This window comes from Taudactylus pleione, unplaced genomic scaffold, assembly GCF_031769625.1.
Source record: "Taudactylus pleione unplaced genomic scaffold, aTauple2 ptg000482l, whole genome shotgun sequence".
Classification (NCBI taxonomy): domain Eukaryota; kingdom Metazoa; phylum Chordata; class Amphibia; order Anura; family Myobatrachidae; genus Taudactylus; species Taudactylus pleione.
The window spans coordinates 570,459-589,000 of NW_028284884.1; the positions used below are offsets into that span (position 1 = coordinate 570,459).

The 18,542-nt window shown below is 43.4% G+C and overlaps 1 protein-coding gene and 1 long non-coding RNA gene across 3 annotated transcripts in view; one reads left to right on the forward strand and one right to left on the reverse strand.

The window, feature by feature from the left end:
• Positions 1-18,542, forward strand: part of NAV1 (neuron navigator 1) — a 251,123-nt gene that overhangs the window by 198,577 nt on the left and 34,004 nt on the right. For both annotated transcript variants that reach the window (XM_088449333.1, XM_088449334.1), the window contains 4 exons: positions 3,729-3,823; positions 4,143-4,238; positions 4,422-4,587; positions 4,716-4,951. In XM_088449333.1, coding sequence (XP_088305459.1) covers positions 3,729-3,823; positions 4,143-4,238; positions 4,422-4,587; positions 4,716-4,951 — 593 coding nt within the window. The remainder of the gene's footprint in view (positions 1-3,728; positions 3,824-4,142; positions 4,239-4,421; positions 4,588-4,715; positions 4,952-18,542) is intronic.
• The window catches only part of LOC148502811 (uncharacterized), a 192,088-nt gene that overhangs the window by 115,066 nt on the left and 58,480 nt on the right, over positions 1-18,542 (reverse strand). The gene's annotated exons all lie outside the window — the stretch shown is intronic.

Below are 18,542 nucleotides of genomic sequence, written 5' to 3' on the forward strand. Positions count from 1 at the left end.
CGTCGATATACTGACGCTGGAATCCTAACGCTCGGCACCCCCAGGGGAGGATTGGGTTAGGCACCACCAAAGGATGGTTATGGGGGAGAGGGGGAGGGATAGGGTACTTACTGCCCCTGTCGGGATTTCACTCCATCGGGCTTCCGGCGTCTGCATATCATACCGATCCCCACTGCACAAATGGTCATAATGCTCCAATGTGTATTACTCTGTATCAGGGGCGTTTCTAGAGAGGAGGGGGCCCGTGTACAGTCACCGTCACGGGCCCACTCCTCTCAGTCTGGCGGCTTGCAGCGCAGTTAGCCTCTGGGCACTAGAGTGTGCCCAAAGTCTATAGCGCATGCGCAGGTCCCCAGGAAAATGGGCGCGGCGCCCAATTTCCCTGTACTGTGCATGAGCAAAACAACGGGAAAATGGCCGCCGTGGCCATTTTCCAGATGTTTTATAGCGCTAGCACCGACATGGGACTACGGAGAGGTAAGTATAATATAGGTGCAAGGTGTGCCCGTGTGCGCTGCACACCTTCCACCCCCATTATAAATATTCCCCTGCTCTGTATGCTATGTTAGCAGACCTATTATCCAGCTTTAATATAAGTAGCCACAAATACTTGTGTACATGATGATAGGAGTACAAATAACATTTTACATATTCACTGAAGTGACAAAAGACATGGAATAGCAGTATGTAAAGGTAATGGTGGCAGCACCGTATTGTATCCAGGGGGGTGATTGGAGCGATCGCCCCCCTAGCACAGAGTCCGCATTATGCACTGAGCTGAGCAGTCAGTGTTCAGCCTGTGCTGTGATCGTAGCCTGTGTAATGAGCGGAGAGCGCATTACACAGGCTCTGATCACAGAATTGGCTGAACACCGACTGTTCAGCTCAGTGCACGATGCGGTCTGTACGGTAGCCGGAGGCTGGAGTTCTCCCCTGAACTCCAGCTTCCCGCTCTCCCCACGGGCACTATGGGAGAGACGTCATGATGTCTCTCCCTTAGTTCCGAGGAGCAGCCTGGCGGACCAGAGGCCGGAGGACGCAGGAGCGGATTTAAGGTAAGTTTTTGTGTGTGTGTGTATCTCAGCGGCTATAAGGAAACTACAGGGGGCATTACTATAAGGGCAATACAGGGGGGCATTACTATAAGGGCACTACAGGGGGGCATTACTGTAAGGGCACTACAGGGGGGCATTACTGTAAGGGCACTACAGGGGGGCATTACTGTAAGGGCACTACAGGGGGGCATTACTGTAAGGGCACTACAGGGGGGCATTACTATAAGGACACTACAGGGGGCATTACTATAAGGACACTAGAGGGGGCATTACTATAAGGGCACTACAGGGGGGCATTTTTTTAGGGGCACTACATGGGGCATTACTATAAATATAGTGTGTGTGTGTATATATATATATATATATATATATATAATACATTCAGCACGGCACTCTGGATAAATTTACTGGAAATCGCGAGGGTTTCCTCCTAGGATAATAAACAAATTCCTATACCAAGCTGAACAGCCCCTCAGGAAAAAAACAGGCGGCACTCCTCAGTAGTAGTAGACCCACTGGTTTTTTTCATTATGACATGTCCTGATGAAAAGACAGATGGGTTTTAAAATGTCGACAGCACCTACTGAGGAGGGCCACCTGTTTTTTTCCTGAGGGGCTGTTCACCTCGGTATGGGAAGTTGTTGGGGGGCACCATTCCAAATTTTGCCCAGTCCAAATCTTGACCATCGCGACCATCATCATGGACGCTCGCATAAGCTGTGGGTGGTAACCCACAGCTATGCGAGCGTCCAAGAGGCCGCTCCAATATTAGGTAGGAGGGCCCTGATTCAGAGCGAGCGCTCTGGTCAGAGCGTCCGGCTCTGAATCAGGCCCTCTGTGCCATGTTGAGTTGCGCTGCACTTCGCCGGGCTACACGATACTAGGCATCTATCCCATGACTTTTGGCACTTCAGTGTACATCTCATGGCACAACTAATGCCTCTCTGTGTCTGTTACTACATTGTCACAGACAATGTCACAGTACTTTTTGAATTTGCTGCTCCCAACTTTCTCTGCAATGAATAAGTTATTAAGTTAGTGATCTCATGAAGGAGCAATAGCAATTGCCTAACTGCAGCCTCTTGTAAAGATCATTAGGGAATACTGTTACAGTGTGCTCCCTACTGACCCCCAAAACGCCACCTTCTCCTCTCTGTATGATACAAATATGACTCATTCAGCTTCTGCTCACAGAAGAAAGTATGGAAGTCAGCCATGCTGTGTTTCTATTGTGTAGCTACACAGAGTATACTCGGCACATATTCCCTTTTGACATCCGAAATATAATGAAATGTCCTATCTTTAAATTTTTTTTTTTTTTTAATTTTTCAAAAATTTACCCCACCAAAGTTCAAGAACTGAAATAAGAGTATTTTTTGTATACTCAAAAAAAATATAGACGAATAGCTGTTTCATTTTGCAAAACAGGAAGTGGAGAAAAACAACAAAATGTTTGTCCTGAAATTAACAGCATCTACACATGGGTCTAATTTGGCATGGCAAATTTCATCTCTGTATGTACGAAAGTTATTGAGATCCAGCCCCTCAAACACCATGCCCCCCTCTCTCAAAATTAACATGGAGGAATGCTCGGAGTCATTTTTGACTTGTGCCCTTACAATAAATATATTTTATATTAGTGATAATGTAGTAATTTTGTAATCAAGCCCTAAATGCTCAGTACAACAGTTTGTTAACCAATATTGTATCAATTACTGGTTATACATGTCTGTGATAAATACACTACCTTGGTGTGTTTAGGAGGCATCAATCTCCTATCAAATCGAATCCTACTTTAAGTGTAGGGAATCTTTAGAATAAAGTTGAAAACAGCGCCATCTGGTGTGGTATTTCAAATGCAACTTCAAAAACAAATGTAATAGTGTAAAATAGCTTTGTACCGAAAAACGTCCTCCCTCTGTGATGGCCTGTGTGACAATGGAAGTAATATACAAATATAGCGAAACACTTTCAAACTGAGTGTTACATATAAATTTGTGCAAAAATGGTCTTGTACCTAAATTAAAATCCAAATAATAGTAAAGAAAAAAATAGCTTATCTGACTATCTTTCTCAGGTTACCAAAGTCTGTGATATATTTCCCATAAGGTAACACATGGACCATGAGATTTTGTTGCTTCCACTTATTGCTAGAGGAAAAAAAATACAGTTGTCATCTCTATAAACAATAGACCCTGAGTGTAACTGCAAGATACTCTGAGTTAGGACAGCATGACAAATGGAAGACAATGAAAGACACACTTCATAAAGAAAATGTATTTCAACTTTTACTGGGAAGATGCACTAAGCACTAAAATTTGGTCAAACCTCTGAAAAATTTTGTTTTTCAGAAGTTTGCTGTAATAAATCAATTATTTATTTACTCATTATTGTGGTTGAGTTATGTGCTTGCATTAAATGTCTGTGTGCATCTGTGTTTATTGTGTGTATTTTATGTAAGCCTTGGCAGCCCTTCTGTGAAACATAAGGATATTAGAAGTCCCCTTAGAAAGAAGTGACCATTTAAAAAAAAAAAAAAACTTTATATGGTCATCAACTCCTCTGGGACATCTAATGTATTTTTTTTTATTCTTTTGTTTAAAGGATTATAATAGTTGTTTCTAAAACAAAAACTTCTTTATTGCCAAAGAAACTGATGCGAGTCTCTTGCAGATATTTCTCCGATGGATGGTGTAAATGGGTCTCTTCAGCGGGAGGTGACGCTTCGTACTGTGATAAGAGTACCCCCACAGCATATTATTAAGGGGGTGAGTCATAGTCAGTAGTGTCTCATACATTTTCATACATCTCTAGTACATGCAGAAAAACGCTTGTTTGCAGCCCCAAGGCAACCTCACAAGAGTCTGTCGTTGCAAATGTCCGTATGTCAAATAATAATACCTCTCAAAGGAAAAATAATTATATGTAAATATGGTACATAAGCAAATGGGTATAAATTAATAAGTACGTATTTAGTGTAGCTAGCACAGAAATGATATGGTAAGTTTATATTATTTTCACTTGTCACATGCAATTGTTATTATTGATTTTTCTCTCTTCCCTATTTTGTCACTCATTTATCTACAGGATCTGAAACAACAGGAGTTTCTCTTGGGTTATGTAAAGATTAGTAACAAGGCTGACTGGAAGAGTCTGGATGATGCTGTGTGCCAAACCTTTCAGGTAACAACTGTTTTTAGTGATGCCAAAATCTCTTGTGAAACCTTATTCTATTTCTGATTGGATCAACCGTTCTTTTAACCCAATTTGTTTTCTCTAAGTCCCGCTTTCCGTCTTTCTCCCAATACTTATTCTGATTCACCTATGTTAAAAATCTTGATGCCTTTCATCCTTTATTTTGTCTAGGATTATGTAAATCAGATTGACCCAGGCTCCACACTGGGGTTAGGAAGGGAGTCAGTGAGCAGATACAGCCTAGGGCATATAAAGAGGGATCTAGATACGGAACCCCCTGAGACTTCCCCTTCCCGGAACCTGCGAAGCAACACGAACATTATTTTGCAGCTAAAAGGTGGGTCCATAATCCTATATACTGGGTGGAAAGTTTAGCCTTTTTTGACAATAATACTGATACATGCTGATCGTTCCTCTTTCCTTTGTTTTCCCTCTCCTGCTTTATTTCCTGTCTTTTCACTTTAGGTCTGAAGGAAAAGTGTGTGGATCTTCTAGTCTTTGAATCGCTTATTCCCAAACCTATGCTTCAGCATTATGTTAGTTTGTTGCTAAAGCACCGACGACTACTGCTGTCTGGTCCAAGTGGCACTGGGAAGAGCTTCCTGGCACACCGACTGGCTGAATATTTGGTGGAAAGGTCAGGACGAGAGGTCACTGAAGGAATTGTTTCCGCATTTAACATGCACCAGCAGAGCTGCAAGGTTAGTGACAAAAATAAGACAGACATTCATTTTTGATTCTTTGTTTTACTTTGCTTTAGAAGTCTGTTTTTGGGAGCTGTTCCATGCACATTTCGTTGATGCTTTAAATTTCTTTCTTACTGTTTCTTGAATACCTACTGTCTATATCCATTGTCACAGAAGCACTATAGGTATGATCAGGGGCTAGCTGGCAACTTTTAGCCTGGAGAGAAAATGCATGCAGGCGGCCCTGGCAGAGGAGTAGCGTGTAGCCAGGGTGCCGGAGCACGTGCGTGCTACGGCTCCCCCCCCCTCAAGTGTTCCAGGGAGGAGGCAGGTCCATATGGGATTAATGTAAAGTAAAAGTAAAGATTAGGGGCAGCCCCCTGTAATGGTGCAAATATGCAGTGCCCCCCTGTGCCCCAGGAGTGGACCCCCTTATGCAGGCCTCCAGTAGTGATCCCCCCTATGCAGTGCCCCTTGTGCCCTCAGTAGTAAGCCCCTTATATAGTGCCCCCAGTAGTGGTACCCCCTATGCAGTGTCCCCAGTAGTGGTACCCCCTATGCAGTACCCCCAGTAGCAGTCTACCCCCCATGCAGTGCCCCCAATAGTGGTAACCCTAATGCAGTGTCCCTTAAATAGTGGCCTCAGTTGTAGTCTCCCCCCTATGCAGTACCGCCAGTATTGCCCTTTATATAGAGCCCCCAGGAGTTACCCCCCGATGCAGTGCCCCCAGTTGTAGTCCCCTCCCCACTATGCAGTGCCCCTAGTAGTAGTCCCCCTCCTTGTAGTTCCCCTAGTAGTAGCCCCCCCCTTGTAGTGCCCCTAGTAGTAGCCCCCCCCTTGTAGTGCCTCCAGTAAGGATCTCCCCCTTGTAGTGCCCCCAGCAGTGGTCTCCTCTCTTGTAGGGTCCCCAGTAGTGCCCCCCCCCCCCAGTAGACACTAATAATAAAAAAATTAAAATAAACACTTACCTGAATCTCTGCTCCTGCTCCCGCCGCCATCCGCTCCTCCGTCCGTCCTCCCGGGCCGGCCCGCTCTGCATTATGGCTGAGACGTCATGACGTCTCTCCCATTAGCCACTGCAGGAGCCGAAGATTGAGCGGCTCCTGCAGAGCAGCAGTCAGTGAGAGTCTGACAGACTCTCATTGGCTGCTACTTAAAACAAACACACAGCTGCTGTGTGTTTGTCAGTCACTGTGTAGCGCTGACCGAACTCCGTCCGGTCAGCACTACACACGCGGTAGACAGAGACACAGACTGCCCGCGGCCCGCATGGCGCTGTGGCCCGGGGGCACATAGCACCCTGCCCCCCCGGCCCATCCCGCCTCTGTGTATAATATCATTCAAAAGGCAGTAATTGTGACCATTAATGGACCCAATCTGGAGTAGACAGGATTCCTTTAATTTTGTTCTAGCCACTATGACCGCTTGAACACAACGGTCAATGTGAGTGCTATTTTCAAAATGCTAAAGTACCCAAGTACTTCTGCATACAGCACGGGCTGATCCCTAGACACCTAGCGGTGGGAATTCTATTAATGGCAGTCCCAGGCAATAGTGGAGCTCCCGGCTGAAAATGTGAGCTTCTTTCCATTTCAGGTAACACTACCTCTAAGGGCTATTTCACACACACCGTGAACTATATAAATAGATGGGTCCTTTCAGACGGCACGGTCGCCTTGTTACAGCCGGCAATATCCACTGACAAGGATGGCTGCCGTGTCCGTGCAATCACTGCAAGTCAGTGAAGTACATGTTGCATGTTTGCTTTCACACACACCTGGTTTTCTGAGTTTGTATCCGCCCACAACTCTATCTTTTCCAAGTGTTGTGGTACCTGAGTGTCAACATGAGTGATAACTGTGACATAGATACTCAGAGGCTTATGTCTTTAGTAGAAGCCAGACCAGTTTTGTGGGACAAAACACAAGATATTTATAAATATAGAAATGCCACTGGTAAGGCGTGGCAAGAGGTTTGCTTTGAATTGAAAGAAGATTTCAAGTGTTGGGAGACGAGGATAAAGATATATATGTTTAATACTTTTATTTGTAGTACTGTTTTCAATTATTGTGTATAAACTAGTATTATGTTTGAATAGAGCTGCTGCTGCGCATGCCTTCTACATTAAGAAAACAAACCACAACATTAGAAACGTCTCAAAGCCGTTGCATGTGAAAGGCACTGATTAGCGGCAAAAAAGCGTCCGGTCAAAACCGGTGTGTGTGAAATAGCCAGTAACAGTGTAATGTGCAGACCAAACTTGCACTATAAATATAAAAATGTTAGAGCTATTAAAAAAATGTGTAAAAAAAAAAAAAATATATATAATATATATATATATTCCCAAACATACACCTGTACTTAATAAAACCACTTTAGTAGCTGATATATAACTAAATTGGGTGTTACACTAATTGCATAAAATTATGGGAAAAGGATTTTATTCTTTTTTTGGCACATATTTCCATATGTAATGAGCATAACATAAAGATATTTATTCTTCATCCAAAAGGGAGCTCTACGAGTTCTGAAAAAAAACTAAAAAAAAAAACCTAAAATGTACTTGTGTATATACTAACAGACAGTAAAGTTATTCCCTGTGAAATGTGCACATCACCAAAATACCTATGTTCTCATACACAAGACTGCACTGATTAATTGGATATTTAAAACTTGTATATATGTGTCCGACTGAGTCTGAATCTGTATATAAAATGTTTCGATGTAGCAGCTGTGGCATTTTTCCATGCCAAGGTCTGTTGTGCTTCGTATACAGATATAGTAACACACATATATACAAGTGTCACATATCAAATTAATCGATGCAGTCTTGTGAAGCGATTTTGTTGCTTCCATTTGCTACTATGGCGCATTATTTGGGTGAAAAAGACGCTCGGTGCAAGCTGTGTTGCACGGGACCTGGTTGCTCACTCACGCCAGGGCTGAGACTGTCTTCCACACGCTCCCCAATATACGACGCAGACGCAAGGGTGCTTCTTCGACCAGCTGCTGCTCTGCTAGTAATTAGTCAGTCACCGTAGGCGATTCAGCCTTGTCCGATTCTGACTTTCTTCCCAGGCATGCAGGGTGACTGGCTCCTTCCCCCTGCCTTACTTAGTTTCACACGGAATGAAAAGCTGACTGGCATCTGAGGCACACTAGCAGGCTGCAAGTATACTGCCAGAGGCAGGGGGACCTGTCTGGGTTTTTGACTCCTTAAAACAGGCTATAAGGTGCAGGGTTGAGTGGCATGTGCAGGGCCAGCAACATAAATCTTGGGGCCCAGTGCACTCATGTTTTTGGGGTCCCCTATACCCTCCTAATTTCATCTGCTGGCCCCAACCGCCCGACCCGTGTCTCCCTAGCCCAGCCAACACTTGTCTGCCGTTCCTCTTCCCTGATGTCACGCGTGCTTCAGACTCCCGGCCTCCCTCTCTCTGCCTTTGCTGTGCCCTGCTTACAGCAGAGGCAAGGGGGGACACATGAACTGGACTCCCAAGATTCTTGAGGGGCTGGGGTCTCTTGGAATAGTGAGGCCTGGGCTTCAGTGTGTTTGGTGGGGTCTAAAGCCTAAATGAGGTTGTTAACCCTACTACTAAATATAACAGATACATTGCTTGAGTGGAGATTATAATCTGTGACTAATAGTTGTTAACCCTACTGTAATTCATTCATTGCTATTTCTGTTATGCTGATTAAACCTATATATGCTAAATGCTGCTGTACATTTTTGGGGATTATAAAATGTTTGTTTACCCCTTTGGATAGTTGCATATATACAGTAGGATGATAATCTACTGCTTGTAGTTTTAGAGCTGCAGTTACGATTAACTATTTGTGGGGTGTCTGAGTTTTGCTGTGAGGCTGAAATCCTTATAGATTTACTGGTTGTAGACAGTTTCACTACTTTACCATTACTGTGTGCTTCTCCTACACCTTTGCTATTTTTACCTGCACTAGACCTTTTTGGAATATAATTAGGCAGGGAACTGGCTGTCGGGAAGTTAGATAGATGAATTGGTGATTCCGGAAAGGACTGACTCCATTGCAGAACTTACAAGGCAGCTACATAGTCAGTCAGAGGTGTGAGTGACACTTCTCTCCCTTGTGCCCAGCTTCTTTCTGACCCTTCAGCTGAGCAGTTATCAGTCCAAAATTTGGGAAAATCCCTTTTCGAGTTGTCTTCATCTATGGATAAGATGCTGTCATCCTTCGAATCTGTAACTGCTAAGAAGCGGTCATGGCAGTCTTCAGTGGCATTTCCTGGAGATTCTGATTCTGTAGGTTCCTCACAGGAGAACGGTGAACTTATGGATCCTAATTCGCCCCAGACATGAACCCCCATAGTGTTAGGGACTTACCCAATGAGGTTTACCTTGACGATGGTGGGTAAGCTTATAATTTTGGCCAAATGTATGCCAAAAACTTGCATATTATGCATAATTATTAATGGTTGTATGGTGCATCTGGTTTCTCTGTTTTCTATGAATTAATAAATGCAGTCAGAAACTGATGTTTCTGAAGCTAGTTCTTCATCCTTGTTTAAGCGTGAGAAGAAGCAGTTATCCACTTTTCCGGCTTTTTCATATTTTTCAGATATCCTAAGGGAGACTTTGCTTAAACTGGACAACAGAATCCAGGTTCCCAGGACGTTCTCTCAATATTTTTTAGATGAGGACACCAAGGTTTTGGAAGGCCTGCCTAGAGTGGATGTTCTAATAGTCAGGTTTTACAAAGGGTACCGTAATTCCTATAGTGCAGACAGTCACCTAGAAGGAACAAACTGACAGGAAAAGTGAGAACCTTTTTAAAACCATGTTTTCCTTTGCTGGCACTTCTCTTCATCCCATTTTTGCTATTTCCTGGGTCAACATAATAATAGAATCCTGAACATGCAGCGTCTGGACTACAGGCAGAAGGGGAGGTTATTGATCGCCTTGCCTTAGTGGAACAGATACGCAATGCTACGGTCTATGTTGGAGATGGTTCTCTAAATGCAGCCTTTTTATAATTACGTGTCTTGTCTGTAGCATTGTTTGCTAGAAGGGCTCTTTGGCTCAGATCATGGGATGTTGATGCAGAGTCAAAGTCATACCTTAGAAGCCGTACCCTTTTGAAGGGTAATTTGTGTTTGGTCCTGAAGTTACAAAGATTATAACTTGAGGGAAGAGTCCTTATCTTCTGGTCTCATCTTCCAGGGTTAAGACTCCCAAGTTTCATTCCTTGTGCTTCCCTGACATGGGCAGATCTCAACCTTACAGAGGCATGTCTGTGTTCTCTCGCATGGGATCTTTCAGGGGCCGTTCCTCAATAGGTACCCGACGTACTGGCACCAGGCGGGCTGAGAAACAGACTGCAATACATTCAGAGGACCCAATTCAGGGGCCCGCTTGCTCAGATTCTGGGACGTCTGACTCCAGTCAATTCCAGATATCTGGGTGAGTGGCAGTGTATCCAAGGGATACATCCTGGACTTGGCAGGTCCTATGATCAGGAAGTATTTTGCCACTCCTCTTCCCCAAGATCCATCCAGATGGACAGCTCTTTTGGCTGTGATAGATATTCTCTTAGATTCCAGAGTTATTGTTCCAGCCGGGGTTTGTTTTTTGCTCAAACATCTTCCTGGTACGCAAGCAGGATGGTTTCTTTCTGTCTGATTCTGAATTTAAAGCAGCTTAATCACCGTCCCATTATTGCAAGGTTCAGGATGCAGTCTCTGCGCTCGGTCCTCAGTGCAATGGATAGCGGGGAATATTTAGCGTCAATAGATATAAAAGCCATGAATCTTCCATCTGGAAGGGCCATTATCTACTCCTCCACTTTGCAATAGGAAACATGCATTTCCAGTTCCAAGTCCTTTCGACCTGTCCCCAGCCCCCAGGGTTTTCACAGAAATGATGGCCTACATGGTTTCATTGTTGAGGCACAGAGAAATCACTATTATTCCTTATTTAGATGACCTTCTGTTAAAGGCCACTTCAGAGGTTTTGCTGCTTCAGCATCTGCAGGTGGTGGTGGACATCTTATAGGCTCATGGTTGGGTCCTTTTAATTTTCACAAGTCAAACCTCATTCCTTCACAGGGGATGGTTTTCTTGGGCCTTTTGTTCAACACTCAATGTCAGAGGGTCTACTTCCCTATGCAGAAGATTCAGAACCAACAGGCATTAGTAAAAGGTTGCTTCATCAGCTCCATCAGGTGTCTGTTCTCCATTGTATGCGACTACTAGGTAAAATGGTGGCTTCTTTTGAAGCAGTACCATTTTCCAGGTTCCATGCCCAGACTCTACAGGGCAGATCTTACACTGTTGGACTAGGACAGGATCCTGTCTGGATAGGCAGCTCTTCAGTATGTCCCATCAGACGCACCAGTCACTTCTGTGGTGGTTCCATATCCCGAACCTGTCCAAGGGGTACACACTCTTTATTTGGGACTGGGTGTTGACAGCACCTTGGTCCTTCCAGTCGGGGTACCTGTTTCCACCCATTTCCATGTTGGCCAGGGTACTTCAGCAGGTTCAACAAGTAGGTCTGCTAGTAATTCTTATGGCTCCAGACTGGCCTTGTCGGCAGTGGTATGCTCTTCTTCAGAGTATGCCAGCGGAGGTTCCTTAACAGCTTATTTTCCAGCAAGACCTGCTGAGTCAGGGCACTTGTCAGAATTGTTTCGTCTGTCTTTGTCTGTCTTTGATGGCATGGTTCTTGAGACCCACATCTTTGAAGGCTCATGGTTTTTCCAGGTGAGTTATCCAGTCCATGATTCGGGTCCTTAAGCCGATCACGTCCAGAATTTACCATTTGTATCTGGAGGCTTTATATTTCATGGAGTAAGCATCTGGGTTTCTATACAGATCACACATAGATAAGATCACTTGTGACCTAGAATATATTATAGATTGTGGATACAGATGCCACTTCATCATGCCAGAATAGCCAGAATATCCGATAGAGGATACAGATGCCACTACACCATGCCATAATAGTCAGAGTATGGCACACGGTATGCAATCGGGAAGCCGACTGCCTAAATACCGGCAACCGGCTTCCCGACTGTCATATCCCGGCAAGGGTGAAATGCTGGGCATCTAGATGTAGACACCCGGCATTTACCCGACGCTGGGAGACCGGCGACCGGCATCCCGATCGTAGTGATGCCGGGTGCCGCGAGCGGACAGCCGCGGGGGGGAGGGTTAGGTTTAGGGCTCCCAGGGGAGACTTAGGGTTAGGCACCCCCTGGGAGGGTTAGGCTACGGGGAGGGAGGGTTAGGGTTAGGCACCCCCCCGGGGGACTTAGGTTTAGGCAGCGGGTAAGGGGGTTGTTTGGGTTAGGCACTTAGGGGGGGATTAGGGTTAGGCACTTGGGGGGGAGGTTAGGGTTAGGCACCCACCCCTAAGGAGGATTAGGGTTAGGGAGGTTAGGTTAGACAATACATACCTATCCACGATCGGGATTTCCAGCGCTGTCGGGCTTCCGCTGCTGGGATCTCTGCTGATGTCGGGCTGCGGCCGGCGGTATTTCATACCAATTCCTGGCACACAGTACACAGATAACATAGGATAAAATGTGCCCACGTAAGAGATCACTGTGACTGTTGGCTTCTGTATGTAAATAGTACTATTATTGAGACCAGAGATAGGGCCAAATGTAATAGGGTGAGAGTTTAGAAAATGTGACAGTTTAGCAGTAGACTCTCACATTGGTCGAGTTTTATCTTCAAAATGGGAAAACATCTGGATGAGAGTTTAAATCATGAGAGTTTTTTAGTCTGAAAAACATGAGTTTGCCTGTTCTCAGACTCTATTACATTGGCCGAGTTTAAAAAGTGTCAGAATTTACTGCTAAACTCTCACCCTGTTACATTTGGCCCATATACATGACAGTGTAAGTGTCCACAGTATGTGGGATATGACATTAATCTATAGAGTTACAGAACATATTACACCTACTCCCTGATACAGTAGTGCGCGAATACTAACTTATAAGACACCCATTCTCCCACCTTTTCCTACTCTCCTCCCCGGCCCCCCTCTTGTTCTCCCACCCCCTCTTGTTCTCCCTCCCCATCTTGTCTTTTATGCCAGTACAGCATTGCACATATAGAGTGCGTCATAGCACTAATCATTGCACATGATTTAGACTACTACGCATTGGGAGTACATTTACGAATACAATATAGGGTTGCCTTGACTACACGGCACGTACAAGGATACGCAAATTACCATATCCAGGATAACACCATAAACCTAGGAGATGCCCACAAGACCTCAAATTGGCCAGCTAAGTTACATATCCCTTCCCTGCAGACACACACGCATCCTTGATAAAGGCCTACTTGCTGAAACACGTTGGATACACGGGACCCGCCGCCACAAAACAGCATTTCGGACGTTCACCGGCATACTACGGAATTTCCCCACTTGCAGAACAGGAGATCCTCTGGCTCAAGTGAGCACACACGGCAGTGAAGTTCGCAGCTGATCTTAGTGGACACTTGGGCTTCAGAAGGACACAGCTGCAGAAAATATCCACGAGCACACCTCCAAATACCATCAGGTCAGAGGCAAGGGGAAACGTATGTCCTCAGAAGGCATATACGGGAGGTTGCCCCTTAGAGAGGGTTTACCGCCATCCCAGTTTGCAGAGGGAGACGTACCCGAAGTAGGGGTTACGGAGAGTGACATTTACTGATGATCACCTACATCTCTAGTAGTTGACCGCTAAGTGACAACAGATGAGTGACAGGAGATACATTCCACAGTAATTCTTCGAAGGTTGTCACATATACAGTGTTGAAAAAGGAAGACGTAGGCACGAAGGACCTCATTTACTAACGAGTTTTATCACCAAAATGAGTGATAAATTTCACTGTGTATGATAATGGTGCTCCAGCCAATCAGCTCCCAACTGTCAACTGTTAGAAAAATGACAGTTGGAAGCTGGTTGGCTGGAGCACCATTTATCATACTCAGTGGTCGTCGACAGTCGCCAATCCGTTGGGATTCGGTGAAATCCTTCATGTTAATTATCCCTGATTTGCTGATCTCGATCATATTGTCATCGTGATCTTCAAATCAGTAAAATTGGATTTCACCGATGCCCTGACCCCGGGGTCTGGGGAACGGGGAATCGGCCCAATACATTGCAGATGTATGGGGGCCTTAAGACACACCAGGAGGCTGCACTGATTCATTTCAAATGCGACACTTGTGTATCTGTGTATGATTGAGTCTGTAAATGAAGTACAACAGAACGTGGCTGCATCGTAGCACTTCGATACAGATTCAGACTCGCACGCAGATATACAAGTGTCGAATATGAAATTAATCAGTGCAGTCTCCTGGTGTGACTCGGGTGCATGTTCAGGTGAAAAAGACGCTCGGCACAAGCAGTGTCGTACAGTTCCTGTCGTGCCGAGAGGGGCTGTTTGGCATGACTGCAAAAACAATGTGTGAGAACACATCTGTATCTTGATATTCTTATTAATTTATTGATGCCTCAACTGCACGAACACAGTGACAACTTCATTTTCATCAAGATGGAGCATCGCCACACTACTTCCACGAAGTTACAAATTACCTCGATAAAACACTTCCACAGCACTGGATTTGGCGCGCAACAGTCGCCAACAGGCGAACTCAGGGAGGACATGAACCTCCCATGGAGCTTACAGGTCACTGGCCACCATGAAGTCCCGATCATTCAACCTGTGACTTTATTTTTATGGGGATATGGCAAGGACAAGGTTTTCATCCTTCCCCCTACCTCTTAAATCTCTATGATCTGAAACAATGTATCACAACCGCTATTGCTGGAGGTGATGCAGACATGTTAACACATGATTGGCCAGAATTCAACTACTGTATTGATATCTGCTTTCAAGGTACACACAGAACATCGGAAACTTCCACATTCTCTCTATAAAACTGTGTTTGGTGAGTGCGGTTATCGAAAATTGTTATTTTATACATTGTAAAAACTTTCTTTTGTAATAACCCTGTATATTTCTATCTGTTTTCACTTATTATAAGGGATGTAAAAGAAAAAGCTATATATATTTCAGTATTTTACTAATAGAAACACTGATTTGTCAGGTAATAAAACAATATACAATTTATTTCCGTAGAATAAGAAATGAAAAGTAATTGCCAGATAAAACATGAAAATGAATCTCATCATATAGGTGTAGTAAAGTTAGGGTTTAATGAACACTGTTCAAGTTACCAAATCATCTTTGTCATCAAGATCCTCGTTGTTTATTGGTAAGGTGCCACAGATTCTGTAGCGCCTGCCAGACATCAATATAAAACGTACAAAATAAAGTATAAAAGAATGGTGAGCCCATCATGCTATTGTGTCCTGTGTTGCAGGCTGAGGGGGCAGGGTTCCTTTTTCTTCCCTCATATTTCCATAACTCTATGTCCCACCTCTCTCTTCCTCTCATCTCTCTCTCACTTCCCCACTATTCCGATCATCTGCTCTCTTCTGTACATCCATACAACGCTGGGTAGAGAGGGAATAATGTAAACCTGAGGTTCCCAAACTTTGCCATTACAGTTCAGGTGTTAACTAAGAATATCCATGCTTCAATCCAGATGGTTAAATCAACTGAGGTACTAATTAAGTCACCTGTTCTAAAACATGGCTATCCCTAAAACGTGGATTGTAATTTCGGAGTTTAGGAACTCTGATGTAGACCGTGAGAGCTGTGACGGGAGCAGAACGGGGCCTCTTCAACGTTCATTGCGCTTGTGCTAGACGGACACAATAGCAGAAAAGAAATATGCCAGCCCTGTTTTACCCATATTGGTCATGGTGCCAGCAGCATGACAGTATTATATATCAAGAAACAGTAGATGGAAGCGCAGAGTCAATTGGCATATATCTTGAATAAAAAATAAATAATAGGTATGTGAAGAATATAATATATATATATATATATATATATATACATACAAAGACTTTTGCTGTCAGTGCTATAATATTCTGCAAAATCTCTTCTTGTATCTAGCAAATAAAAGAATGGGGATGTTCATATTTTGATCAAAATGTAGACAATGGAGGTAAAGACATGAAAAAGCAGGCCCTGCTCGTGAGAGATAACTGTCTATAGCAGTGATAGGTAACCTGATAAAAGATAGGGGCCACATCGAGTGACTCTCTAACCTTCAAAAAGATTTCACATTACCCTAAATCTAAATAATAAATGAAATCAGTATAAATAATCAGAGAAAGAGGCACCTATCTGTAATAACAGATCAGTATCTTCTTTTAAAAAGCATTACAAGCTGTAACAAACAGATATGACAACAAAGCAAAAAGATTGTAAATGAAGACTCGGAATGCCACATGCTGCCCTATGGCAGCTTGTTGCCCATTTCTGGCCTAGAGGAAGGGGAAAGCTGAGACAAAAGTACCTGGGAGGAAGGGGATGTAAAGGGTGTAAATTATGTTGAGCGTGTCATAGCAGGTGGTTTTGAGTGATGGGTAAAGTGAGAAAGAGTTCAAGAGGTGTGGAGGAGCACTTGACAAGTCTTGTATGCAGTAGTCACAAGTGGTGACTGAGGAAAGACAGGCCCATGTCAAAATTTAGAATGGACTGGGTGGGCAGGAGTGTATCTTGTGATATGGACCCAGGTTGGTTGTTTAATTCTCAAGAGTCTGACTCAAAATGTATTGGTAAGCTTGTTATAAACCCTTTCTAGTGTCTGAGCTGAGCAGAAATTGCTCCAGTTTTAAAATCCAAGCTGAATTGTATACACGTTTGTAACATTTGTAGAGAAATATAAAGTCAGCCTGTAGTACATAAGTCAGCATTCTTTAGTAGTTATGGAATGGAATAGTAAAAGCCAGTTGTTACCTTGCCTTTTCCAATTCTTTTTTTTCTCCATCCATGAAGTTTTATATCTGCCCTAATCAATTTCTCCTGGTTATTGGTGATTTTGTAGATTTGTAATGGTAATAGTACATATTGAGAATAACTCACAGATGTATTTGTTTTATAACCTCATACAGTACAACCGTTTCAGCAATGAGGGTAGCCACATTGATCTTAGGGATATAGGGCCTGATTTAGAGACGGACGCAGTGTCAATTTTTACACAGATTGAGCGATGTGCCATTGTGCATGCGCATAAGCCGCGCTATGATTGTCTTGCGATTCCGCATGTACAGAGAACCCATTCGCCAAGTGAGTAACAAGTTTTTGGCGTTTGGAGGAGGTAACGGGGGAGGGGGGGTCAGGAAAATGCATGTGTGTCTAACTGTTTAAACTTTGTTACATGGGCGTGTATAAATTAGCCATTGAGATTACCTACGCAGCATGAGAGCTCTCTGCAGTGTTTGTGGCTAGTCAGACCTGCTGTAATGGAAAGATGGCTGCTCTATGTGCCTTGATGTTGCCGATATGTACACTGGTAAGCGACGTATGCATATGAAAGGCAGCAGTGCTTGTCCTTATGCTTTGGAACTATTAGTATATTTTCGCAGTTGCGTTCCATGCGAAATCGAGGCTGCAATCGCATTAGTGTCCATCTCTGAATCATGCCCATAGTATGTGAAAGACCTCATACAAACTCTAGAACAATCCATCAAATTAATTTGCATTAATCTTAAACATCATGCAAACTGATAGAAATATCATTAGCATGTAGACCAAAAAGTAACACAATCTGGTAACAGTACAATTTGAGGAAAGGAGACTCCATAATCCAATTTAGAAAGATATATTTTGACGTATAGAAAAATATTGATATTATATAATAGTACTACTATTGTACATTACAGTACTGGCTGAAGAAACACTTCATTAAACTGTCTTATTTACATTTTTTATTTTACGTATATAATATTAACTGAATCCATAACAAACTTTGATTTCCTAAATGTTTTAATGAATGTATAGAACATTTTGCTTATTTAGTTGAAAGTCTGTTTCATAGGTACATTTTGCATTATATTAAAACAATTTACATATGTATATATACATATAAGAAACTGTTTCTGGATAGCCTCTTTAGTTAGTTAATTGTTTGCATGGTTTCCACACAACTTTTAAAACCATACCCACTCCAGTCATTTTTACTTATTAAACACTGTAAAACCCTTGCACAGTGTTCTCTTGAGCTACTTTATCAAACCTGGACTCTATCGTGTATGCATATACATGTTATAATAACCCAGCCGGAATGTATGTAATTCAAAGTATTTTACTCACAATAGAGCTATTTGTAAATCACTTGCTTCTGTGACCGTGTTTGCTAGTAAAAGCCCTTGTGTACGAACATGCATCTGAATGCACAGTGGCTGGGACACCACTCTATGTGACCAGCGTCTGAGTTCGCAACCACTGCGACACGCTAGCGACACTTCCATAACACACCCGTCAGACAGAATATCTTCTGATTAGTCACTGCACAGGTATGGCATTACATTCCAGAGTCAGTGCGGCTCAGTCTGTCCTGCGACTCTGTACGCAGATACCATGAGACACATGCGCCATACGACTTTTCAGAGATTTTGACGCATGTGCTGTTGCTAAAAGATACTAATTTAGGTGAACATCAGCATTGCACACGACTCAGTACAGCCCCAATGTATGTATATATC